General features: G+C 42.3%; 1 protein-coding gene across 1 annotated transcript in view; it reads left to right on the top strand.

Annotated features, from left to right (window-relative positions):
* Nucleotides 1–27208, top strand: part of SLC4A8 (solute carrier family 4 member 8) — an 80324-nt gene that overhangs the window by 29102 nt on the left and 24014 nt on the right. The window contains exons 6-16 of the mRNA XM_070454398.1: nucleotides 2021–2209; nucleotides 3730–3821; nucleotides 4773–4930; nucleotides 5839–5926; nucleotides 6845–6991; nucleotides 7850–7950; nucleotides 13693–13867; nucleotides 14463–14596; nucleotides 15967–16212; nucleotides 23219–23324; nucleotides 23928–24089. Coding sequence (XP_070310499.1) covers nucleotides 2021–2209; nucleotides 3730–3821; nucleotides 4773–4930; nucleotides 5839–5926; nucleotides 6845–6991; nucleotides 7850–7950; nucleotides 13693–13867; nucleotides 14463–14596; nucleotides 15967–16212; nucleotides 23219–23324; nucleotides 23928–24089 — 1598 coding nt within the window. The remainder of the gene's footprint in view (nucleotides 1–2020; nucleotides 2210–3729; nucleotides 3822–4772; nucleotides 4931–5838; nucleotides 5927–6844; nucleotides 6992–7849; nucleotides 7951–13692; nucleotides 13868–14462; nucleotides 14597–15966; nucleotides 16213–23218; nucleotides 23325–23927; nucleotides 24090–27208) is intronic.

Genomic DNA, 27208 nt, shown 5'->3' with positions numbered 1-27208 from the left:
CTTTACCATCTGAGTCATCAGGGAAGCCCCAGTGAGGAAAATAGCCATAGGGCAATTAAAATAAGTGCAACAGCCAAGCTCTGGTTTGGTAATAAGTGTGACTGGGAGCTCTGCAGAGAAAAGTGGGTTCAAGTGAAAGAAAGATTTTTCAATATGGCAACTAGGAAAAACATGTATGAAATTGTGCCAAAGGACCCCCCACTTCTTCAGCATGATGTGAAGGGGAGATGTCTGATGGAGTTTCCTAGTACAGGTGAGTGTAAGTTATTGTGTTTGGGGAATGGCATTTGAGAAACACCTGGGTGTGTGTAAGGCTTTTCCTCGGCTTGGCTCTGTTTGGTTGGACAGATTTTTAAGTTTCTTCTAAATTTTCTTCATTAGAAGTATCCAAGTAATTCTGCCTGTCTGGGATCACATGGGGACCTGGGGAGAGGTCAGCACCAATGGGATCTTGTGTTAGCACCTTAGTTACATATGTGCAGACTCTCTTTACAAATGAGATCATGCTCCTGGGTTCTGGGGAGTTAGTATATAGCACACCGCATCTTTTGAAGGGGAGCCATTCAACCCACAACAAAAGAAGAGAGGAGTTGGGTTCATCAGTGTCAGATGCTGCAGAGAGGTCCGATGAAGTAAGAGCTAGAAGCATCCACCAGATTTAGCAACTGGAAGGTTGTTGATGATTTTATCAAAAGCAGTTTCATTAAGGCAGCCACATTACAGCAGGTGAGAAATTTTTCTTTTGAGAAGAAAGAGAGAGCGCGTGCATGTGTGAGAAAGGGAAGGCAACAGATAAAGGGACACCTGGGATGGATGTTGTTCTTCAGTTTTTTCTTTCCCAAGATGAGGTATCCTGAAGCATGTTTATATTGTGGGACAAGGAACCAATCAATCTAAAAGTTAAAGAGAGAGAAATTTGGATCTTTGGCTTGAGTATTTGAAATAGATTTTCTTTTATTTATTGCTTCTAACACTCGGATAGTCATGGATGGAGCTGGAGTTGAGAATAGGCTGGAGTTTGGGAGAGGCGGTGGCAGGGGGTGGATATGTAGGGTTTAAGTAAAACAGCTATGGTTCTTCACATTAGGGACCTGAGGTATTCATGTTAGTGATAAGGGTAGGTAAATGGTCTCACTTGTAGTGAATCAGCATTTTATATATCTCATTAATTTTTCACAACAATCTTCTAAGGATCATATTAGCTTCATGTTACAGATGAAGAAACTGAGGTACAGAGAGGTTATCACACAGAAAGTGGTAGAAGTGGATGGAAGAGATGTGGACGTTTAGCTCTAGAACACATGCTGTTAACTTCTATGCCAGCTGCCTTTCAGTAGCAGGTGTTGGGATTTTTTCCCCCTCAGTTCTGCTGGACTTGGCAGGTCAAGATTGATGCTTGGTATTAATTGTCTGAAGGGCTTAATCAAGAACAAATTAATTATTTTTATGGATTCTACCTTCAAACAGTCATGTGGCCTTCTACAGTTATAGTTTCTCTTGACAATCACAGCAATGTTAAAATCTCAGAGGAAGAGAACCTAGAGGAATTTTGGCAAATGATAGAACAGAATGGCAATAATGTGGACATTTGAGTCAGACAGTCTGGGATTTGAATCCCATCTCTGCAACTCACTAGATGTGAGATCATGGGGATTTTGTAATTTTGGGGCCTCAGTTTCCTGATCTGTAAAAATTGTTATAATGCCACCTACTTTTCAGAGGTTTTATAAGGATCAGATTAGATCATTATGTAAAAAGTTCAGAGTGTAGTTCCTGGCACATGTTAAGTGCTCAGTAGTTTCCATTTATAAAAATAATGATTTGTTACATGAATAATGTGTAATGTGTCACAGCTGCTATCAGCAGTTAGCTCTTTCAGGCGCTGATACAGAGACTGTAACCTCAGTGACCCTGGTAGAACTGCTTCCCCCAACTCCGTATCCCTCACCTCACCTGACTGTTCCTTCTTTGGAATCATTGACCATCAGTTTGAGAGTTCATGTTAGCACCTGCCTTCCAGACCTGATCCTGGACCAGCAGGAGCTGTTCAGTGACCTGAATGACAGCATGAGGGTTAAAGTCCGGGAAGCCCTTCTCAAAAAGCATCATCATCAGAATGAAAAGAAGAGAAATAACCTCATCCCTATTGTTCGCTCCTTTGCTGAGGTTGGCAAGAAGCAGTCTGATCCGCATTCAATGGATAAACATGGTAAGATTACTAGGAGTAACTGCTTTCTCTTTAGATTAATAAGACATTTAGGCACTAGTTGGAGATGCTGAGTTACTGGAGGGTAGGAACAGCATTTCTCTAATATGCTTTCATGCTCACTTAGACAGTCCTTTTTGAGGATTGGCAAGATGGGTGGCTGGGTGTGGCGACCGTCGTCTCTTGTGGCACTAAGGATGCATGCCTCAGATACATTTCAGTGGACCTCAGGGGTAAGATTTGTGCCCCAGAATGGCCTCAGAACTGATGTGACTTGGGGAGTGTAGGGAAAGATCAAATTAGCCAAGATGGCCTGGTCAGGCTCTCTCAACCCTTGCCCTGTCACTTTGCCCCATGTTTTATAATAATGATTATGTATCAGCTGAGATCACTTATAGCACTGCAGAGGCATGTTCCGAGATATTCGCTTGCCTGCAGCCTACTTTTGTCCTGTAAGTATATATAAGCTTCACTTGGCCTGCCAGAGAGAGAGAGAGAGGGTTGGCTGTGCTGCGGGGTGCTACGTTATGGCTGCATTATGGTGGTGAGGCTGTGTTAAGGCTGTGTCTGCTGGGCCAACCACGAGAGGAGAGAATACAGCATGTCCATTGCTATGGGGTTGTGCCATTCAAGAGAGAATAAATGTGTTTGCAGTTCCTACGACTTCTTGAGTTTTCTTCCAGCTTCCCTGCTCGCACCTTGCCTACCCTGGGCTCAACGAAGAGTGTACACAGTGAGATACAGCAAGATAGTTGGTGTAGTCAGCAGGATCAGCGAGACAGGGAGATATACACACTGGGGATAATTTGGTTCCAGAGAAGGTCAACTGAAGCTTTTTAGAAGTAAACAAATGTCTTAGATTAGGGAGGCAAAAATGCAGTAGTGTAGACTCTTAAGTCAGATTTCCAGGCTTGAGATTCTGGCTTCACCTCTTGCAAAGATCTTGGACAACCTCCTAAACCTCTGTAAGCCCACTTTGTAGAGTAAGGATAATGATAAGATCTACTCCATCAGTCTGTTGTGAGGCTTCAATAAGTTAATCCGTGTAAAGCCCTGAGCCAGGTGTGTGGTGGGTTGTAAACATCTGATGAATTTCAGCTGCTGACTGCTTTCCGTTTCTGTGGGCAGGCTGGGGCCTAATCCATACTGGTCTCCGTGTCCCTACATTTACCAAAACACAATGTATAGCGGATATGCCTGGGGATCCATGTATTTGAAAAGTTCTCCGTAGGAATTTATGGTGTGCACTCCTGGTTGAGGATTACTGCCTTTAACAAAGGAAGAAAAGAGCATCACAAGTGGTTCAGGAAGAGGGCTCGGGGCAGTAAGATCTCTGTGCCCCTTTTACTGCTAGCTAGTAGGTGAGGAGACAGGTATGTGTGGGTCCTCGCTTCCTAGTCACCTGAACCTCTTCTCCCTGTGGGCTTTGCGGAAGAGAGCCATGACCACCCAACAGTGGATGGGGTGTGTCAAAGAGGGAAAAGGCAAGACTCAGAGAATTCTGTTTGATTTTCTCCAAATAGGTCAAACTGTGTCTCCTCAGTCCATTCCAACCACAAGTCTTGAAGTAAAGAATGGAGTGAATTGTGAACACAGTCCAGTGGATTTAAGCAAGGTGAGCAGAGATGTGGAAGTTGGCTCACAGGCCTAAGCATATCTCTTGTGGAGCCCAGAGTCCTGTTGCTGGAAGCTGGGTAAGCTTTGGCATTTCAATATCCTTTCTCCAGGACCAGAGTCCCTTCTGCAGAAAAGGAGGCCCATCTGCTCATGTCTTCTTCCTTCTCCATCCCAGAGAGGGCTGACTCATCAGTTTTTCCCCCAGATTCAACCCGCTGAAACCCACTAGGCACTGATAAACCACCCTGACACACACCCCCTGCTGTTTCAGAATTATTTTCTAGTACCTGCTCTCTAGGAGCACCTTCTTACCTCCAAGGTTTTCTCCAAGGGTTTTATGAAAACAATATTTTTGCTACTATCTCACAACTACTTTGTGGTTAAACTCTTCTTGGGGACTGTGACTTTGGTGTTTAAGGCCGCTCCCACAGGATTCGGGTTCCCCTGCAGCTCTTGGCTCAATCCTTGATCTCCCAGCTGCCAGCCTTTGCTTGCTCTGGTCTCTCCCTGAAACTGTCTTTCCAAACGCAGAGATAGTATTATGTCACTTCTCAGCTCATGAGGCTCCCTGAAACCTCAGACAAAGCATTCAGGTATTTAAAAATGGAAACAATTTGACTTGGAGTTTCAAAAATATTTTCTTTGAGGATGCATGGCGTAACGGAATTCAAATCAGAACCCTAGATGTAAATTTTCTCTCTTCGAAGCTCTGTTGTTATGGGCAAGTCAACTTCATCTCTCTGGGTCTCGGTGGCTTCACTTTTTTAAATAAAGAATGAGGCTGATTGGCCAGTCTTATCTACCTTACAGAGGTATTGTAAGGATTAAGTGAAGCAGTATGAGAAAAATGTGTTAAATCATAAAATGATGCATGAATGTAAGTTGTGAGGAGGGTGATGGATGTGTAGGTGATGGCTCTCACACTGTCGGGGTGCTTTTAAATTTTCAGGTGGACCTGCATTTTATGAAGAAAATTCCCACTGGGGCGGAGGCCTCGAATGTCCTGGTTGGAGAGGTGGACTCTCTGGACCGCCCCATCGTCGCCTTTGTGAGGCTGTCTCCGGCTGTCCTTCTCTCAGGCCTGACAGAAGTACCCATCCCAACAAGGTAAAGATGAGGACCACAAAGCACAGTGCCTTCCATCTAATGTACAGGTTTATATGAGCTCTAGTGGAATAAACCAGCTGATGCCAAAATGTAGGATTAATTAATTTGGACATTGCTGTTTAAAATTCAGCAGTGATCTCAGAAAACTGGAGTATATTTGACTAACTTCTGTGCAGAAGAATTGTAAGACTTTTAAGACTGTGACTGTGCAGTTTCTATGACCTGGGAAATTGAGACCCAAAGAGCATTCTGAAGACATAGCAAGGACCACTTACTTGGTATAGGGAGCCTGTCTTAATCTCCCCGTTCTGCAGAACTTTATCCCAGGGAGACATCTTTGAGCAAGGTATCGACATCTCTTTCCATAGTTTGGGCAGGATTTGTATGGTTTGCAAATATGCCCACATTTGTTCCAAAGCCTATTCATGTGCTCTGAAGGTGGTGATTCAGGTGATTCAGAGCCCCATTAATTATGGAGTATTCAGATGTCCGGGACACAATTTAGACTCCTCTGTAGGGCTTGATCATTTCAATTGCCTTATCCTTCTCCTCTCCCCATCATTTTCTTATTAGAGCAATGAATGAGATTCAGATAACCTTGAATTTGCACTACAATGCCATGTTTTGAAAAAGCATCCTTTCTAGAGCAAGGAATTGTGTCTGTGGAAACCTTGAGAATTATAACCACATTATTGAATGGAGTCGTACAGATAGCTTCCAATGACTATAGTAGAGCTATTAGGTCAAGGCTACTCAGATTGCTCCATCATTAGTTTGTCTCCTTTATTTTGACATTACTGTGATAAATTCTGTTTGATAGAAAAGAGAAATGTTCTGTTGTTTAGAGAAGAAAGATGCAACTTCCTTATATTTACGTGCATAATTTCATCTTTTTTGTGTGTTGCCAGGTTTTTGTTTATCCTATTGGGTCCAGTGGGGAAAGGTCAGCAGTATCATGAGATTGGCAGATCCATGGCCACCATCATGACAGATGAGGTATGCACACCACTTCTGCTTTTCATGTGTTCATCGCATAGATGTTTATTGAGTGTTTACTCTGTGCCAGGCATTGTGCTAGTTGTTGGGGGTAAAATAATTATTGCTGGAAAGCAATGCAGGTCATGTTTTTGAGGACCAAGCCCTCTTGGATTTTTCTTCCTCTGTCATCTCTCCCTTTTGGAATAATCAAGGATGCAGAGAAATCTTTTTTCTGGGAAAACTATTGCCAAGTATGATACCAAGTAGGAAAGATATTAAGGCTGACTTAACTTTCTAGAGAAGATAGTTAATGAAGTGTATCCAAGCTATTTACATAAAGAAACCTCACTCCCATTTCACGTAAATGAGACCAGTTCATCAGGGAGATACTCTTGGGCATTGTTATGTGAAGGTACTAGGGTTACTAGACATTTCGGCTGCCCCTGCTGCATCCCTGGTGAGGACTGTGCTGCTCAGGTAAGTTGCAAAGTAGGGCCTTGTAAAGGCATATGTCTTAGAGGCAAAGGGAGATGGGGATGTGTTTTATCAGCTGTCTTTGGTTGGAAGGCATATTTCACAGAGGACCTTTATTAGTAATTCCATCCAGATCATCCATCATGATCAGGAAAATTTCTCATGCATTTTGGCTTTTGTTCCGTTCTTTGAGGAGATAACAGAATTACAAAACTTTAGAGTCATGTCTTATCTCTTTCTATACTAATAGACATATATTTAGGTTTTTTTTTGCCTCATCTTTAGATTCATTTTTAAAACTCTTTTATCCCTGTACTTCTTAAAGTACTAAACTTATCTACATTTCAGAGCCCTATGACAAAGATAAAAACCAAGAGGTTTTATCAATCTTTTACCATATCCATTGGTTATTGTTTAAGTCAAGTGACTTTCAGCTTTCCTGAGGATTTTTTCTTTTCTTAGATTTTTCATGATGTGGCTTATAAGGCAAAAGAGCGAGATGACCTCCTGGCAGGGATTGATGAGTTCCTAGACCAGGTGACGGTGCTTCCTCCAGGGGAGTGGGACCCCTCCATTCGAATTGAGCCGCCCAAAAATGTCCCTTCCCAGGTAATGTATGCACATGAACCAGTGGTGGCTTAGTGTCACTTACTAAGTCCACCATGAGGGTCCACCATGGACACAGCAAAGACCATGTTGGTGTATGCTAAATAAACTGAGATGTGGTTCTGTTGCAGGGTGCCTAGAATTTCAGAAGAGTAATAAAATATGGATATGCAGTAACATTGATTAGCCAGGATTACCCTGGGATGAATTTTAAGCTAACTTTTGAAGGATTGATGTGAAATGGCAGAGAGGAGAGGAGGGGGCATTTCTTGGGAGTCTATTAAGAATGAAGCCACTAAATGAAAAGAGCTTGGAGCATAGAGAGTGCAAATAGAGTTCCCCATACTTTTTTTTGAGAGGTTAAAGATGGAAGAAAACTTCTACTATACACTGGTCCCTGGGCCAGGTGCTTTACATATGCTAATTAAATCTCTCAGTAACATATCCAAGTAGGTGTTGTTATTCTTTATTTAACAAATGAGGAATAAAAAGACTATCTTCAAGGTTTTAAGGTAATGATTACACAGACAGATTTGCAACTTGAACTTAGGTCATATCTGATGCCAAAGCCTTCACGTTTCTATTTCTGGACAAGACAGAGGAGTCAGGTACCAGTGGAGAGGAAGAGAAATTATTTGTTGTCTTTTGTGTTTTTCAGGAAAGTCAATAAACTGTCCCAAATCAGTAAATGCATCTGAAAGCTATAAGAAACACTTGGGTATTTGGGGGGCTGCTTTTGGATTCTCATATGCTACCCTGACCCCTGCCATCTCCCACCCTCCCACCCCACCTACCCCCGCCATAGCAGGAAAGACAGAATAGGTGGTTGACTTTGCTAATTGTGTGGTCCTCTGTTAAAAGGAGAAAAGGAAAATGCCTGGAGTTCCAAATGGAAACATTTGCCACATAGAACAGGAGCCACATGGGGGCCACAGCGGGCCAGAGCTTCAGCGCACTGGGCGGTAAGTTCTGGAATATTTCACAGCTAATACTGCTTACTGGACAGAGCTGTATAAAGAAATGAGTTATCTTTGCTTTCAGCCTTCTTCTCTATAGTATCTTTATTGGCTGGGAATGACTTTTCAAATGGGACCACTGACAATAAGTATTACAATTCTCTCAGATACTGTATCATTCATTCAAGTTTCTCAAACCACCTACCATGTTCTGTCTAACCTTCTATCCTTCCCACACATTGTTCTCCCTGATTTGAACATTCCTCCCCATCTTCATTTCTAGGCTAACTGCTACTTTTCCTTTGATTCAGCTTAGGTGTCCTTTGGAGAGTCTTCCAAGACACTCTTTAGAGGAGGCTAGGTTATTCCTGCCGTGTGGTGTCACAGCTTGGAGCCCTGTCCCCTGCCCAGCTACTACCCTCAGCCTAGTCCCCTGTTACAGCCCTGATCAGATTTTATTATTATTTCTTGATTTGATGTCTTTCCTGCCAGAATGTTTGCTCCCTAAGGGCAGGGACCCCACTGTATTCCTAACACCCAGTTCAGTGCCCTGCCTAGAGTGGCTACACAATTATTATCTGATGAATGAATACTATTAGAATAATGACTGTTCTTTAGCACTAGTGGACATGGCATGGATAAATATTAAATGGCTATTTTAAGTTAAGACATGGATAAATTTTAAATGGTTATTTTAAGTTAAGAAACCCCTTGGGGTAGGGAAATAAGTACTATTTTAGGTGTGTCTGAGAATAGGCAACTTACTCTTCTGGGTCCAAATTTTAAGGACAGATGTCCAATGAGGAGGTTCTCTGTGGTAGATGAGGAAAGAGGGTCCCCAGGCGGGGATGCTTTATATTCCAGGTAGGAAGGTAGTAAAAGAGAATGAGATTTGGGGTTGGAGTGGAAGGTTGGGACTATGGTTCTGGCATTGTAGGTTGTGCTTGTGTCTAAGAGGGTCTGCTGGGCAGAGATTCTCAGCACAGGACTCAGATGAGTCTTACTCTAGTGCTTTCACTATTTTTTTCTTCCTTCCTTGAAGTTGCTTTCCTTATTTCTTTATCTTTAATACTCTATCCAATAGAAACCCAACATTTGTTTGTTTTTTTTGGATTGCAGAGAGTGTTAATTTTTCCACTCTTGGATATTCAGGGACAGACAGGAGAGGAGACTGAGAAGCTGACAGAATAGCATTTAACTAGCAGTGTTGATTGGGATAATTCATCCTGGCTAGAGGAATATATTCAAGGGTGGAAGGATAACTGGGCTCTGGGAGGGATTACTGGAGGAAAGGACGAGCCCTTTGATGGAAGGGATCACTGAAAGAGGGATCAAGTTCCAGGAGTAAAGATCATATTTTCTTTAAAGTTGGAGGAGGTCTGAGTTGTGGCAGAGGAGTCCTGGTATTGAGAAGCATTTCAAAGGATACATTTGTCTTTAGAATAGTTTCCAGGATTGAGACTATCTTAAAGGAGGTGGTGTTTTTTAAGGGGAAGAGTCTTGGGTATGGATTTGATAGAATTTCAAAGCTATGATTTATCCTTTTGAATACAAAGGATGTTCACAACTCAGGACTGAGAGTTGAAAGTAGTAGAAATGAGGCCAGCAACTTTCCTTCAAACACATGATCTTTGCAGAGATGAGAGCTCAGCTTTTTTTTGGTGTCAAAAAGAGAATAAACTAGGGTCTCATGCTTTTTTAGAGGTGGGTCACTTACAATCAATTCCACGTGGGGGTTTGGGAGCCCATTAGATTGGATCTATATCTAGACCAAATACAGGATCTGGGAAATGGTACCTGACGTCCTCAAAGAAAAACCCATATAGCCAGGACCATTACACACTTAATCACCAGCCCCCAGTACCTTTCCTCACAAGTTCAAATAGGGCTTGAGGACATTCTTCCATAATGCCGAGTGAGGAACTGCTGGAATTGACAAAGCTGAAAGGAAGGGTCATCTAGACTCCGATCCTCACTCTATTTGGTGTGCCTCTTCCTGAGCTCCGGAAGTTTCTCTGAGAGCCCTTAGGAAAAGACCTCAAGACACATGGCTTTCCTCTTCTTGTAGCTTTTTCAGCTCGTATCGGGGATCACAGTTCATGCCAACTCAGGCTCCTTTCCCAGTCTCAAAGTATGTAGGGGTGAATATAAACTTTCTTCTACAGATGAACATCTTAGCATTTTCTGGCCCTTCCTGGACTTCACAGACTGAAACTATATTAACCTGAACTCTGTATTCTTTGTACCTTTAGCTGTGTTTCTTTGAGGTGGTGCACAACCTGGGGACACCATCCTAGTGGATGGAGAGGTACTTAAGATGTGGTAGTATAGGCTCTAAGAAGGTGGGAGAGGAGGCAAAGTTGAGAACAGTCTGAGTTGTGTGTGATCTGACCTCCCAAGCCAGGGCCGAGACAGTGTCTTGGGCCTCCCTGATGTTGATGGTAGATCGTGACACCGAGGCATTCCCATGCAGAGTGAAGAGCAAAGTCTGATTAGAGTTGCTAGGCCAGAAGCTTCACAGCACGGAGCATGCTCTGCTGAGGGGTTTCCCCAAGTAGCTTGGTATACCTCGTTGGAGAAGCCACTTTGGGGAAAGGTTGATGAAGATAAGTATTGGGAGTTACTGTCTCGATGATCCCAGCCCCTTGAAACAGATTTCTTCCCAGGCACAGCAGACAATTGGCTGGCTGGCCTGTCCCTAAAGCCCTCCTCAGAGGGCTTCCTAAGTTAGTGCTCTAGTCTAGTGACCCTCCCACAGGTAAGTCCTTTCTGGCTTCAAGCTTAAATTTGTGGTCCTGTGTGCCTCCTGCCACTCCAAACTTGAACATCAAGGATAGTATTGAAAGGGAAAGGAAGTCTCAAATGTGTGGAGGAAAGCATCCATGTCTGGTTATTGTCTGTGCCAGATACTCGATTAGGGTCTGTATGAGTGGGGAATGAGGCAGATTTCAAAATAGGATTTGAAATCGTTTTGTTAATTTATGTTATACCATCAATAGGAGCCTCAGATCTTTTCTGTCCCCTTTTAATCACTGCTAGGCAGATAGATGTCCTTCCTTTCTATGGCTTCTTGTAAATCCATTTCACATAAATCTTTTGCCTGTTACTCATAGACTGTCCTCCTGAATAATGAGCCTCGCACATCCAGGAGGACCAATCATGGCAACTTTGTAGGGTGAGGCTCACTGCTGCAGAAGGTTATTCTCCCAGAGTAATAGCCTTCAGAGGAAGGTCATTGGTGTTTGGGAGGTAATGCTATGTTGGCTAAGGATCTGGAAAATCTTGAATGCTTCCCCAGACTAATTGCTGCTGCCCATAAGGTCCTTGAGGGGCTGTCTCCTCAGAGGGGGAAAGCAAGACCCAGTGACATTTTATTACAGACTGCAACCTGGGTCCCAAACCCTGAGGTGGAACTCCCATGCTCCTTCGACCCTATAGATAGCTCCTTACCTCAGCTGGGTCTGCCAGACAGGCTAGAACCGAAGCAGGTCACAAGGCTAACTTTGCCTCTCTCCTCTAAACCCAGGTCCAGACTGTGATGTTACTGCTGTAGGTTGAGGAAGAGTAAATCCCAACTGTGCCCTGCAAACCAGAAGAGCAAATCGGTCAGATAAAAGAGTGTGTGCCCTGTGTCCATCTGCATACCCATTTGACCTAGCTAGATATGAGAGGGAGCTTTTATTTTGCTTTAAATTGGAGTATAATTGCCTTACACTGTTGGGTTAGTTTCTATTGTACAGCAACTATGAATCAGCTCTATGTATACATGTATTCCCTCCCTCTTGAGCCTCCCTCCCACCGCCCCCACCCCCCACCATTTACCCTTCTAGGTCATCACAGAGCACCAAGCTAAGCTTCTTGTGCTATATAGTAGCTTCCCACTAGCTGTCTGTTTTACACATGGTAGTATATATATGTCAAAGCTACTCTCTCAATTCATCCCACGAGAGAGCAAGCTTTTGAATGGAGAAAGAGAGCTGGCTAGGCCTTCTCCCCTGGCGTACAGATCCCAGGCCTCATAGGACACCTCTAGGCTCCTGAGCACAGAGAAAGAAAGAGCTAGCTAAGCCTCCTCTCATGAGAGAGTAGATCTGTGTTTTTAAGTTTTTAGTATAGAACATTTCAAACATAAACAAGAAGAGAGGACACTGTAATGAACCCCCACGTGCCCATCAATAGTTACCAACATTTTGCCAACCTTGTTTCATATTTCTTCACTACTTAATTGCTTTATTTTTATATTTTCTAGATTATTTTAAGCCAAATCACCTGTAACTTGTCATTTCACCTGTAACTACTTGAGTAGGTATCTCTGTTCGATAAGGACATTTTAAAAAACAGCTATCATTCCATTATGAAATCTAATAAAATTAACAATAATTCTTTACATTGTCTCATGCTTAGTCCATATTCACCTCTCTATGATTGTCTTGGCAACATCCTTTTAGAGTTTGTTTGACACAGGACCCAGTGGAGGTTTGCATTTCATTATTATGTTCCCGTTCTATAACTTCTGTAACAGGCCACCTCTTTTTTTTTTCCATGCCGTTCATGTGTAGAACAAAGTAGGTAATTTGCCCTGTGGAATGCTGAATGACTCTTCAGTGACTCCACTCTTTGAAAATTGCCCCTGTCTGGACATACTCCTCCTTCTTGGTGTAGGACATCTCACTCTTGATCTTTCTCGTCCTTGGGAAGTGGAGAGGGATCTCGAAGTCCTGCCACCAAGTCCTGTTGATTCTGCTTCCTAATTGGCACCCAATTCTCTTTCCAACCCACGGCCTCCAGCCTTGCCCCATGTTCCATTCATGACACTCTCACTGGAGTGATCCTTTCAGAATGCCTGCTTACTTATGCTGCTTCCCTGTTTGAACTCCTTCACTGCCTCACACACTGTTGGGATGAATTTCTGATTCCTTTTTATAAAGCCCTTTGTGGCTTAGCTTTTCCAACATCTCTAGCCTTGTCTATTGATATTTACCCCTCACATTGCCTTATCTAGTCGTAACTCTTTCAGCACCTTGAACGTGCCAAGCGCTGTCACCTCTAGGCGTCATCACGCCAGCCCCTCTGCCTCACCTGGTACTCCCGGCCCATTCTGGAGTCCCAGCTGAAACACCCTCCCTGTTCTTGTGGCCATGGCACCCTCACAACACTGCCCCCTGTGCCAGACTGTTTGTCCTAGAGAGAGAGAGCTGTGTTTGCCTTGCTACTGTTGCATCTCCAACACCTGGCACAGTGCTTGGCATGAAGTATCTGTTACTACTTGGCAACTGCATGAATGATTATGCTGATTTCTCGAGTAAGGTGGGTAGTTCAGAGTAAGAATATACATGTGATAGGGGCTTTTTATCTAGAAAACATATAATAAAACTAACAGTTTTAATACCCTGATAGTTTTGTTCGTTGCTTCCTAACAGCTCAGAAGTTGAAGTTTGAAGCTAATACTTAATTTCATGTTAAATTTTGGGAACTTTTTATTGAATGGGTGTTATGCATAGCAAATTAATTATTTTTATGCTTGGGATAATCATTAAAATTCATACATTTGACTGCAAATAGAATCCATGTTGGAACATGGCCAGAATCCATGCTGGCCCCATAGAGATCTCTTGTGCTTGGGGTCACATTGAAGCCAAATATTAACCTCCATACAGAGCGCATTTGAAGTGCTTTCGGATGTGCTCTGTTGACTTGCTTTAGTGGGAGAGGGACTGCGTTAGACGCCTGTCTGCCGTGTTTCTGCAGGCTCTTTGGGGGCTTGCTGCTGGACATCAAGCGGAAGGCCCCCTGGTACTGGAGCGACTACCGGGATGCCCTCAGCTTGCAGTGTTTGGCCTCCTTTCTGTTCCTGTACTGCGCCTGCATGTCACCTGTCATCACCTTTGGGGGACTGCTTGGAGAAGCCACCGAAGGGCGCATAGTAAGAACTTTTGCCACTTCTAATGGTCCCAAATGAGAGTAAAAATATTATGAAGGTAGCCAAGTCTACTGGGAGGAGAATTTCCTGGGGGTGGACTGAAGAGACTGGTTTCTTCCTGCTGAATTACACAGTCTTCTGTCTTCATGCCAACTAGCAACACCACTCTCCCTTTAGACAGACCCTCTGCTGCCTGCATATCAATTTACAGCCGATTCTCCTGGTGTATTGCCCATTGCTCCAAAGATAGAAAATTATATATTGATGTCATCTGAAAATAAGATTTAAGCTGACTCTGTGTGACAACCCATAATGTGAATGGTACCATTGTGCTTTCTATGTATATTTATAAATAATGAATTGAGTCGTGCATTGTAGATTTGTTAAGGAATCATATGTAGATAGATTTGGGGACCTAAATTATTGAAGCAATATCCATTTACAAGAAGATTAGACTATGTACACATCACTCTTGCTGAGACAAAATACAAAGTGGCTTGTCAGGTGCATTGGAGAGCTAAGTTAGGAATGTATATAAGCCTGTGTCACTCATTTCAGATGGGCTGTGGACTCAGTGATGATTTTTTTCCCTCTTTAGAGTGCGATTGAATCCTTGTTTGGAGCCTCCATGACTGGGATTGCCTATTCCTTGTTTGCCGGCCAGGCTCTCACCATCCTGGGAAGTACTGGGCCGGTGCTCGTGTTTGAAAAGATTTTGTTCAAATTCTGCAAGTAAGATATTTGGTTTTCTGAAAACTCTATCTGAATGTGTTAGTTTGCTATTAGGTTTGAATGTTAGGGTCCTAGTAGAGTATAAGCAGGCAAAAGCATCCCCTGGTCTGTCACCCTGCCAGGTAGGACCATACCTAAAATAGCAGCTCTCCTGGCCCTAAGAGCTTTATTAATGTCCCTCAACTTTTGGCTTTTTTGACTTCTTATCTTTAAAAACACTTTCCATAGCTAATCCAAACTCCTGATGAAAGTTTCCTAATGAAAACTCAATTTCCATCTCCAGTCAATTTTTCTTCTTAAAAAATTTAATTTTTTAATTGTATGGATTTTTAAAAATTTTAAATTGGAGTGTAGTTGAATTACAATATTGTGTTAGTTTCAGTTGTAAGCAAGGTGATTCAGTTATACATATACCTATATTCATTCTTTTTCAGTTTCTTTTCTTTTATAGGTTATCATGGAATATTGAGTAGAGTTCCCTGTGCTATATAGTAGGTCCTCGTTGGTTATCTGTTTTATATATATATAGTAATCTGTGTATGTTCATCCCAAACTCCTGATTTATCTCTGCCTCTTCATGATTCCCCTTAGGTAGCCATAAGTTTGTTTTTGATATCTCTAAGTCTGTTCCAGTCAACTTTTAATTGGAGTTAAGTGAAGTGAAGTGGAGTCGCTCAGTCATGTCCCACTCTTTGCGACCCCATGAACTGTAGCCTACCACACTCCTGGGATTTTTCATGGGATTTTCCAGGCAAGAGTACTGGAGTGGGTTGCCATTTCCTTCTCCAGGGGATCTTCCCGACCCAGGGATCGAACCTGGGTCACCCACATTGTAGGCAGATGCTTTACCATCTGAGCCACCAGGGAAGTCCCAATTTGAGTTAATAATACTCAAATAATAATACTCAATTAATAATACTCAAATAATACTCCCCCTTTATCTTCTGATTGTTGAGGGGGAGTCAGCAATGCCCTCATTTTCCTACTTTTCCTATAAAAGCTTTCTTTCATTGTGTATTAGAAGTAGGAACACATAGAACAAGGACCAGTTCTTTCTCCTTAGCTGCAGGAAGAGGATCTTAACCATGTTGGGCAGGAATGGCAGAAGTGGGTAGTGGACAGTTTGCACCTTCTCCACTGTCCCTGTCCTTGCTGTGGGAAATATTACCTGTAAAGCAAATCTTTGTGACAACTGTCCCAGGACAGTCTTCAGAAGTAAAGTGCAGTCAGAATTAGGGACAAAGTAGCTTGCAGTACTGGAACTGACAATAGCAGATGAATTAACCACATTTCTGACCCTTGCCTGTAATGCAGTGGGTAAGAATGTAAAGCCATTCACTGACTTTTGATGAACTTTGGTCTTGTTTCAGAGACTATGCTCTTTCATACCTCTCCCTGCGAGCTTGTATTGGACTGTGGACTGCCTTCCTATGTATTGTCCTTGTGGCAACTGATGCCAGTTCCCTTGTCTGCTACATTACTCGCTTCACTGAAGAAGCGTTTGCCTCCCTGATTTGCATTATTTTCATCTATGAAGCAATAGAAAAGCTGATTCACCTGGCAGAGACCTACCCCATCCACATGCATAGCCAGCTGGATCACCTTAGCCTGTATTAGTGAGTATGCTTCTGCTTCTTTTATTTTTTTAAAAAATAAAGTGAAGGGCCTGAGTATAATGGCTGAGGTAGCATGCCATGCGGTGCTTGTAGCTTCTGTTAAGGAAGTGTGTTGGCCCTCTGGGAAACAGAGCTTAGACATGAATGTGGAGACCTGGGGGTCTGCCAGAGGAGAACAGTCAAAAGTGATGAGGGGGGATCTTCCCTGGTGGACCATTGGTAAAAACTCCACCTTCCAAAGCGCAGTGTGTGGGTTCAATCCCTGGCCAGGGAGCTAAGATCCCACATGCCTCACAGCCAAAATTCCAAAACATAAAAGAGAAGAATATTATAATAAATTCAACAAAGACTTTAAAAATTACCCACATAAAAAATTTTTTTAAGATAATGATGGGGAAGATATCTTAAGAGTAACAATCAGAGAGGACTTGAGAAATGCTTTCCAGAGTATGTCTTTTGGGTCCAGGCACTGAAACAAAAATAGACTGCAAGTGTAACAAGGAGAATTCAAGTTAGTTGTTGGGATAACTTCTTTTTGCAAAAACTTGTGAGACTTTGGGCCACATCACATTCTCTGTGAGTATATATAGGCTACTCTTAGGAATCATTAGGTAGAAAATATTAATAATTCCGTATAGATTCATAGGTCTCTTACTTTGTATCCAAAAGGTCTAGAAATCTACTTCGTTGTTCAGTTGCCAAGTTGTGTCCAACTCTTTGCAGCTCCATGGGCTGCAGTATGCCAGGCTCCCATGTCCTCCACTATCTCCCAGAATTTGCTCAAATTCATGTCCACTGAGGCAGTGATGCTACCTAACAATCTCATCCTCTGTTGCACCTTTTCCTCCTGCCTTCAGTCTTTCCGAACATCAGGGTCTTTTCCAATGAATCGGCCCTTCGCATCAGATGGCCAAAATATTGGAGCTTTAGTATCAGCATCAGTCCTTCTAATGAATATTCAGGACTGATTTCCTTTAGGATTGACTGGTTTCATCTCCTTACTGTCCAAAGGACTCTCAAGAGTCTTCTCCAGCACCACAATTTGAAAGCATCAGTTCTTTAGCACTCAGTCTTCTTTAAGGTCCAACTCTCACGTCTGTACATGACTACTGGAAAAACCATAACTTTGACTATACGGACCTTTGTCAGCAAAATGATGTCTTTGCTTTTTAATATACTGTCTGGGTTTGTCATAGCTTTCCTTCCAAGGAGCAAGCATCTTTTAATTTCATGGCTGCAGTCACCATCTGCAGAGATCTTGGAACCCAAGAAAATAAAGTCTGTCACTGCTTCCACTTTTTCCCTATTTGCCATGAAATTGTGGGACTGGATCTTCATTTTTGAATGTTGAGTTTTAAGCCAGCTTTTTCACTTTCATCAAGAGGCTCTTTAGTTCCTCTTCACTTTCTGCCATTAGAGTGGTATCATATGCGTATATGAGGTTGTTAATACTTCTCCTGGCAGTCTTGATTCCAGCTTGTGATTCATCCAGCCCAGCATTTCATATGATGTACTCTGCATAGAAGTTAAATAAGCAGGGTGACAATATATAGCCTTGATGTACTCCTTTCCCAACTGGGAACCAGTTAGTTGTTCCATGTAAGGTTCTAACTTGCTTCTTGATTCACAGGTTACTCAGGAGACAGGTAAGGTGGTCTGCTATTCCCATCTCTTTAAGAATTTTCCACAGTTTGTGTGATCCACATAGTCAAGGGCTTTCACATAGTCAGTGAAGCAAGTAGATGCTTTTCTGGAATTCCTTTGCTTTCTCCATGATTCAGTAAATGTTGGTAGTTTGATCTCTGGTTCCTCTGCCTTTTCTAAACCTAGCTTGTACATCTGAAAGTTCTCAGTTCATGTACTGTTGAAGCTTAACTTGAAGGATTTTGAGTATAACTTTACTAACATGCAAAATGAGGGCAATTGTCCAGTAGCTTGAACTGGACACTTTCTTTGGCACTGCCCCTCTTTGGGACTGGGATTAAAACTGACCTTTTCCAGTCCTGTGGCCACTGCTGCGTTTTCCAAATCTCCTGACATATTGAGTGCAGTACTTTAACAGCATCATCTTTTAGGATTTGAAATAACTCAACTGTAGTTTCATCACTCTACTAGCTTTCTCTGTAGTAATGCTTCCTAAGGCCCACTTGACTTCACACTCCAGGATATCTGGCTCTATGTGAGTGACCACACCATCATTGTTATCCTGGTCATTGAGACCTTTTTAAATATAGTTCTGTGTTTTCTTGCCACCTCTTCTTAATCTCTTCTTCTGTTAGGTCCTTACTTTTTCTGTCCATTATCATGCACATCCTTGCATGAAATATTCCCTTGATATCTCCAATTTTATTGAGGAGATCTCTAGTCTTTCCACTCTATTATTTTCCTCTCTTTTTTTGCACTGTTCATTTAAGAAGGTTTCTTATCTCTCCTTGCTATTCTTTGGAACTCTGCATTCAGTTGGATATATCTTTCCCTTTCTCCCTTGCTTTTTCCTTCTCTTCTTTCCTCAGCTATTTGTAAAGCCTCCTCATACAACCACTTTGCCTTCTTGCATTCCTCTTTGGGATGGTTTTGGTCACTGCCTCCTGTACAGTGTTACAAACCTCTGTCCATAGTTCTTCAGGCACTCTACTGGATCTAATCCCTTGAATCTGTTTATCACCTCCACTGTATAATCATAAGGGATTTGATTCAGATCATACCTGAATGGCCTAGCATTTTTCCCTACTTTATTCAATATAAGACTGAATTTTACAATAAGAAGTTAATGATCTGAGCCACATTCAGCTCCAGGTCTTGTTTTTACTGACTGTATAGAGCTTCTCCATCTTTCGCTGCAAAGAATATAATTATTCTGATTTCAATATTGACCATCTGGTGATGTCCATGTGTTGAGCCATCTCTTGTGTTGTTGGAAAGAGGGTGTTTGCTATGTCCAGTGTGTTTTCTTGACATAACTCTGTTAGCCTTCTCCCTGTTTCATTTTGTACTCCAAGGCCAAATTTGCCTGTAACTCCAGGTATCTCTTGACTTTCTCCTTTTGTATTACAATCCCCTATGATGAAGAGGACACTCCAGTATTCTTGCCACGAGAACCCCATGAGCAGTATGAAAAGGCAAAAAGATATGACACTGGAAAATGAGCCCCCCCAGGTCAGAAGGTGTCCAATATACTACTGGGGAAGAGTGAATGGCATTTACTAATAACTCCAGACAGAATGATGCAGCTGGGCTAAAGCAAAAACAACACTCAGTTGTGGATATGTCTGATGGTGAAAGTAAAGTCTGATGCTGTTAAGAACAATATTGCATAGGGACCTGGAATATTAAGTTCATGAATCAAGGCAAATTGGATGTGTGGTTAAGCAGGAGATGGCAAGAGTGAACATTGCTATCTTAGAATCAGTGAGCTAAAATGGACAGGAATGAGTGAATTAATTCAGATGACCATTATATATACTACTGTGGGCAAGAATCCCTTAGAAGAAATGGAGTAGCCCTCATAGTCAGTGAAAGAGTCTGAAATGCAGTACTTGGGTGCAAACTCAAAAATGACAGAATGGTCTTGGTTCATTTCCAGGGCAGGCCATTCAGCATCATAGTGATCCAAATCTATGCCCCAAACAATAATGCTGAAGAGCTGAAGTTGAGTGGTTCTCTGAAGACCTACATGACTTTCTAGAACTAACATCAAAAAAAAAAAAAACACTACTTACTTACCTAGATTTCAACTTTTTTTTTTCCCCACTTATTCATTATAGCTTGGCTAAGTTGAAAAAGCGACAGTTTTACTGTGTCTTCATCCTTTTAGAAGGTCTGGTATTGTAAACCTTTCTTCTCAGGGATGGTGTTCTCTGAATTATGACTAAAGAGAATTCTCCCTATCCTTTTGCTTTGTACATCAAGTTCCCTCCGTTCTGGTTGTACCGTTCTGATGTGGAAGATCTGGTTGTGAAGTGAACAATATCAATCTGAAACTGCCTAAGCAGAAGGCACACAGTGTGGAGATGCCTGCCAACCAGCCTCAATACACTTTTCTAGATTCTAGTTATCCCTTTATTCACACTTTATTTTTTTTTGTTATCGAATCTTTTTTTTTTCTTTTTTTTTTTCCATTTATTTTTATTAGTTGGAGGCTAATTACTTTACATCATTACAGTAGTTTTTGTTATACATTGAAATGAATTAGCCATGGATTTACATGTATTCCCCATCCCAGTCCCCCCTCCCACCTCCCTCTCCACCCGATCCCTCTGGGTCTTCCCAGTGCACCAGGCCCGAGCACTTGTCTCATGCACCCAACCTGGGCTGGTGATCTGTTTCACCCTAGATAATATACATGTTTCAATGCTGTTCTCTTGAAACATCCCACCCTCGCCTTCTCCCAGAGTCCACAAGTCTGTTCTATACATCTGAGTCTCTTTTTCTGTTTTGCATATAGGGTTATCATTACCATCTTTCTAAAGTCCATATATATGTGTTAGTATACTGTAATGGTCTTTATCTTTCTGGCTTACTTCGCTCTGTATAATGGGCTCCAGTTTCATCCATCTCATTAGAACTGATTCAAATGAATTCTTTTTAATGGCTGAGTAATATTCCATGGTGTATATGTACCACAGCTTCCTCATCCATTCGTCTGCTGATGGGCATCTGGGTTGCTTCCATGTCCTGGCTATTATAAACAGTGCTGCGATGAACATTGGGGTGCATGTGTCTCTTTCATATCTGGTTTCCTTGGTGTGTATTATTCACACTTTAAAAATAACTCCTTAAACATGTATTAGAATTGAAAAATTATTTTATTACAAAATAATCACCATCACGGAATATAATCTTTGAAACCTAGTGGATTTCTGATTGGCATTGGAGGAAGGTTCATTCTTTGACCTTTTTTAATCAGTCATTTATTCATTTAACAAAAATTCGTTGAGCACCTACTATGTGCCCAGCACTGTTTAGACCCTGGAAACATAGCAGTGAACACGACAGACAAAAGTTCTACCCTCATGAGGTTTATGTCCAAGTGGGAGAAGACAGACAAAGTGACCAGCTCTGGATTGTGTAAACTTTGGATTTAGATACTGAAATTCTTTGTTAATAAAGCTCAAGACAGTATTTTCTTTAAAGAGTAATTTTATTTATTTTTGGCTGTTCTGGGTCTTCATTGCTGCTCAGGCTTTCTCTAGTTGCGGAGGCCTGGGGTTACTCTCTAGATGTGGTGTACAGGCTTCTCATTGTGGTGACTTCTTTTGTCGTGGAGCACAGGCTCCATTCTGAGTGGGCTTCAGTAGTTGCGGCACACAGGCTCAGCAGTTGTGGTTCCTGGGCTCTAGAGCACAGGCTCAATAATTGTGGTGCAGAGGCTTAGTCGCTCTACGGCATGTGGGATCTTCCCGGGTGAGGGACTGAACCAGGTGTCTCCTGTCTTGGCAGGCAGTTCTTTACCACTGAGTCACCAGGGAAGTGCCAAGATGGTATTTTTTTTTTTTTTTAAGCATTTCAGTTGCATTCCACTGTTGATTCCTATTGCAGGCAGATTCTTTACATCTGAACCACCAGGGAAGCCCATTATAAAGCTAGAACTCCCCAATTCTTTAAGTGATTTTATGGTAATAGGTGTGTAACTGATTTTTTAGATAGAGTTAATTTTTTGAGAGCAAATTTTAGGATAACAGCAGAATTGAGCACAAAGTACAGACAGTTCTCATATACCTCCTGGCCCCCACCATGCAGTCTCCCCCACTATCAACATCCATCACCAGAGTGACATGTTTGTTGCAGTCAATGACACATCATGATTACCCATAATCCAGAGTTTACATTAGGATTCACTCTTGGAATTGTATATTCTGTGGGTTTTGACATACATATAGTGACATGTCTGCCATTATAGCATCCTACTGAATAGTTTCTCTGCCCTAAAAATCCTCTGTGCTCTGCCTGTTCATCCCTCCCCCTCACCCCAACCTCTGGCAACCACTGATCTTCTTATTCCATAGTTTTGCCTTTCCTACTGTGTCATATAGTTGTAATCATACAGTACATAGGCTTTTCAGATTGGCTTCATTCACTTCGTAATATGCGCTTAAATGTCTTCTTTGTCTTCTCATGGCTTGGTACCTCATTTCATTTTAGCACTGAATAGTTCATTGTCTAGATGTACGACCATACATACATTCACCTACTGAAGGACATTTTTTTGTTTCCAGATTTGGAACTGATTTTTTTAATACATAAATATAACACTTTTTGGCTTTCTCTGTTTTTGTTTTGTTGATTTTCTTCTATTGTTATTACCTATTGAGATCTTTTTGAATTTTAATCCTGTCATGCTACATCTTTAGAAGGCATGCTTGGCAGAATCAGAGGTGAAACCAAGTTGCTGGGAATGGCCACGTCAATTGAGTATACTAGAAGCCAGTACAGGCGTGAAGTATGCCGGGATTGGGAAGCAACATGGTGGCCAGTGGGACAGGTCTGATCTGCTCTGGTTTGGATGCAAGATGAGGCTTGGGCAAGCCAGGGAATGACCAGAAGAGTGGATATTACCAGGGAGAATGGTGTAGTTTCCATCATGATTCCAGGAGGCTCTGATTTTAGAGCAAAAATGTGATAGGGGTTTAAGGTACAAAATATTTAGGCTTGGGGAGGCTATTGAGAGCTGAATGGGGTATCTGGTCCACCTTGCTATGTAGGATGGATTTTGTAGGAATCACCCAAGAGATAGAAACTAAGCAAGGGACCTACCACGTCAGATGCCTAACTCGTCAGCACAATATCTGAAGACTCGCATGCTGATCTGAGCCCAGTTTTAGTAATGACTGACTGAAAAATCAGGGTATAGTTGGGTCTCAATGAAGAGGACCAACCTCAAGGATCTGAAGTGGGAAAAGGAGAAATAGCATGGGCTTTGGCAATGCCTTTCGCCCTATCATGGCTCAAAATATTTACTTGAATACTTGGCTACTTCTCTTAGGACTGTTTTTTCTTTCCCCCTCAGCTGTAGGTGTAGCCTCCCAGAGAATCCAAACAATCACACTTTACAGTACTGGAAGGACCACAACATCGTGACTACAGAAGTCCACTGGGCCAACCTGACTGTCAGTGTAAGTCTGAGCGCTGCCAGGCAGCTCAGCCTGGTGACCCCTGGACTTAAGGGGGCCTTCTAGGTAGAAGTGGGGAGCCCTTCAGTAAACTCTGGTGTTGATAGAAATAAAGCTTTTGGGTTTTTTTAGAACACAATTCTTAACTGACTTTCCTTTCCCTTCAAAATTCTCTTGTACACAAAAGGAAAGGAAAATGACCTCGCCCCTCTTTCCCACACATGTCCTGCCCAGTGACCCTACACTGAGGTTGTGTGGGAATGAAATCAGGGAGGATCAGGGGGCAGATCCAGGTTTGTGGGGGGCTTGAAGAACATTCAAGTTTGGAATTCCTCTGTAATAACAACAGTGCAATAGCTGGGGCCATCCCAGAACCTCATGTTTGCTCAGGATAGTTCTGATTTCATTTACAGAAGTGTCTTAGCTAGGACCATAAGCAGTCACCCAAAATGCAAACAAGAGCCCACAGCTGCACAGAGGGCAGGTGGAAGCCACAGGCAGCCTGCATGTCCAGCCAGGATGTCCCTGGGATGACAGTGACAGGAGACAGCAGCTGTTTCCTCCCTCGTGCCTGCCTTTCATCACCCAGAATGTCTATTCCTCCAGGAGTGCCAGGAGATGCATGGAGAGTTTACAGGCTCTGCGTGCGGCCACCACGGACCCTATACTCCTGATGTGCTCTTTTGGTCCTGCATTCTCTTCTTCACTACCTTCATCCTTTCCAGCACCTTGAAGACTTTCAAGACGAGTCGCTATTTCCCAACCAGAGTAGGTAGCACACTCTTGAATTTCTTTTGTGTTAGACTTATAATATCACAAAACCCATTCTCAGCCTCCATGCTGCTTGTGAGTACATTGACAGGTGCAGAGCTCCAAAAGACCTGATTCTGGAGGCCATGGCCTTCTCTTCTTCCTGTGTCCAGCAGCCTCTTTCATAGATGTGTGGTGTAGGATGAGGGGTTAATACCTGAGAATTTTTTATTGAAAAGTGTCATGTGAGTTTAAGGTGGTCGTCGTGTTCAATTGCATCTCATTTCCAGAATGCTGGGGTATGTTGTCAGTAGTAGCTGGAACTGGCACCCGAAGACAGTACATGGGGATGATTGCCTGGGATGTGTAGGGTACCCCAGAGTCTCCTCTTGGGGATGACTGGTAATAGCTTGTGAAATCACTGGGCACATTGACCACAGCAGCCAAAACGCTCCTGACTTGGTTTGCATGATGGTTTGAAGCCTCAACTGCCTCTCCCTGACACAGATGGCATTGTTTGTATAATGACTGGTTTGGGCGGGGTGGAATTAGAGGCCAAGAATAGAGGGACTAAAGGTATCTTTGCTTTGAGGAGGAGCTAGGGTCAGGAGGAAATGGTGGTTTTTCTGTGTGTGAGGCTTTTATCAGATATGCAAAGCAGGATGTGTGAGTGGGTGGGGGTCTCAGTTGATGAGACATTTTCTGCGTATACATTCAGGACAACAACACATTTTCAGATGTCAGTCAGTCCACACAGTAGTTAAGGGAAGCTGCACGGAGGGCAGGTGGAGGCCGCAGTTCTAAATAAGTTGTCTAAATAATTTCTAAATAAGTTGTTGTTTCCAGTTTGGACAAATAATGAACAGGTGGCAGTTGTATACTGACTACTTGCTACTTGCTCAAGCCTGGCTTAAGTGAAATAGGGGATGCAAAAGAAGCTTAAAATGTGGTCTCTGTAACAGATACACACACTGCTATATATTAAATAGGTAAACAAGGACCTGCTGATTAGCACAGGGAACTCTACTCAGTATCTTGTAATTAACATATAATGGAAAAGAACCTGAAGAATAATATATATATGAAATTGAATCACTTTGTTGTACGCCTGAAACACTGTAAATCACCTATACTTCAATTAAAACATAATAAACTGTAAAACATGTGGATTATATCTCAGTAAAGTCACCATATGATGTAAAATGTGTGTCTGTGTCTCTTTGCTGCTCTGCAAGTAGGATCATCAGTACCATCTTTCTAGGGTCCATGTGTATGCATGAATATATGATATTTATCTTTCTCTTCTGACTTCACTCTGTAATAAGCTCTAGGTTCATCCACCTTTTTAGAACTGACTCAAATGTGTTCCTTTTTATAGCTGGCTAATATTACATTATGTGTATGTACCACAACTTCCTTATATACTCATCTGTCGATGGACATCTAGGTTGCTTCCATGTCCTAGCTATTGTAAACAGTGCTGCAATGAACACTGGGGTACATGTGTCTTTTTCAATTATTGTTTCCTCAGGGTATATGCCTAGGATTGCTGGGTTATCAGCTCAGCTCTGTCGCTTAGTTGTGTCTGACTCCTCGCGACCCCATGGACTGCAGCATCACAGGCTTCCCTGTTCATCACCAACTCCCGAAGGACACAAACTCATATCCATCAAGTTGGTGATGCCGTCCAACCATCTCATCCTCTTGTCATTCCCTTCTCCTCCTGCGTTCAATCTTTCCCAGTATCAGAGTCTTTTCCATTGAATCAGTTCTTCACATCAGGTGGCCAAAGTATTGGAGTTTCAGCTTCAGCATCAGTCCTTCCAGTGAATATTCAGGACTTATTTCCTTTAGGATGGACTGGTTGGATCTCCTTGCAGTCCAAGGGACTTTCAAGAGTCTTCTCCAACACCACAGTTCAAAAGCATCAATTCTTCGGTGCTCAACTTTCTTTATAGTCCAACTCTCACATACATACATGACTACTGGAAAAACCATATCTTTGACTAGATGGACCTTTGTTGGCAAAGTAATTTCTCTGCTTTTTAATATGTTGTCTAGGTTGGTCATAGCTTTTTCTGCCATGGAACAAGCGTCTTTTAATTTCATAGCTGCAGTCACCATCTACACTGATTTTGGAGCCCCCCAAAATAAATTTTCTCACTGTTTCCATTGTTGCCCCATATATTTGCAACCAGACGCCATGATCTTCATTTTTTGAATGTTGGAATTTTAAGCCAGCTTTTTCACTTTCCTCTTTCACTTTCATCAGGCTCTTAGTACTTCACTTTCTGCCTTAAGGATGGTGTCATCTGTATATCTGAGGTTACTGATACTTCTCCTGGCAGTCTTGATTCCAGCTTATGCTTCATTAAGCCTGGCATTTCGCATGATGTACTCTGCATGGAAGTTAAATAAACAGGGTGACAATATACAGCCTTAATGTACTCCTTTCCCAATTTGGAACCAGTTTGTTGTTCCATGTCCAGTCTTAACTGTTGTTGTTTGGCCTGCATACAGGTTTCTCAGGAGGCAGCTAAGGTGGTCTGGTATTCCCATCTCTTGAAGAATTTTCTGCAGTTTGTTGTGAGCTACACAGTCAAAAGCTTTGGCATAATCAATAAAGCAGAAGTAGATATTTTTCTGGAACTCTTTCATTTTCAATGATCCAACGGATGTTGGCAATTTGATCTCTGGTTCCTCTGCCTTTTCTAAATCCAGCTTGAACATCTGGAAGTTCATGGTTCATGTGCTGTTGAAGCCTGGCTTGGAGAATTTTGAGCATTACATTGCTAGTGTGTGAGATGAGTGCAATTGTGCAGTAGTTTGAACAGTCTTTGACATTAGAATGAAAACTGACCTTTTTCAGTCCTGTGGCCGCTGCTGAGTTTTCCAAATTTGCTGGCATATTAAGTGCAACACTTTAATAGCATCATCTTTTAGGATTTGAAATAGTTCAGCTGGAATTCATCACCTCCACTAGCTTTGTTCCTAGTGATGCTTCCTAAGGCCCACTTGACTTCACATTCCAGGATGTCTGGCTCTAGGTGAGTGATCACACCATTGTGGTTATCTGGGTCATTAAGATCTTTTTTGTATAGTTCTGTGTGTTTTTGCCACCTCTTCTTAATATTGTC

The sequence above is a fragment of the Odocoileus virginianus genome, chromosome 24 (assembly GCF_023699985.2).
Source record: "Odocoileus virginianus isolate 20LAN1187 ecotype Illinois chromosome 24, Ovbor_1.2, whole genome shotgun sequence".
Taxonomy (NCBI): Eukaryota; Metazoa; Chordata; class Mammalia; order Artiodactyla; family Cervidae; genus Odocoileus; species Odocoileus virginianus.
This window is presented reverse-complemented; position numbering and strand designations above follow the sequence as displayed.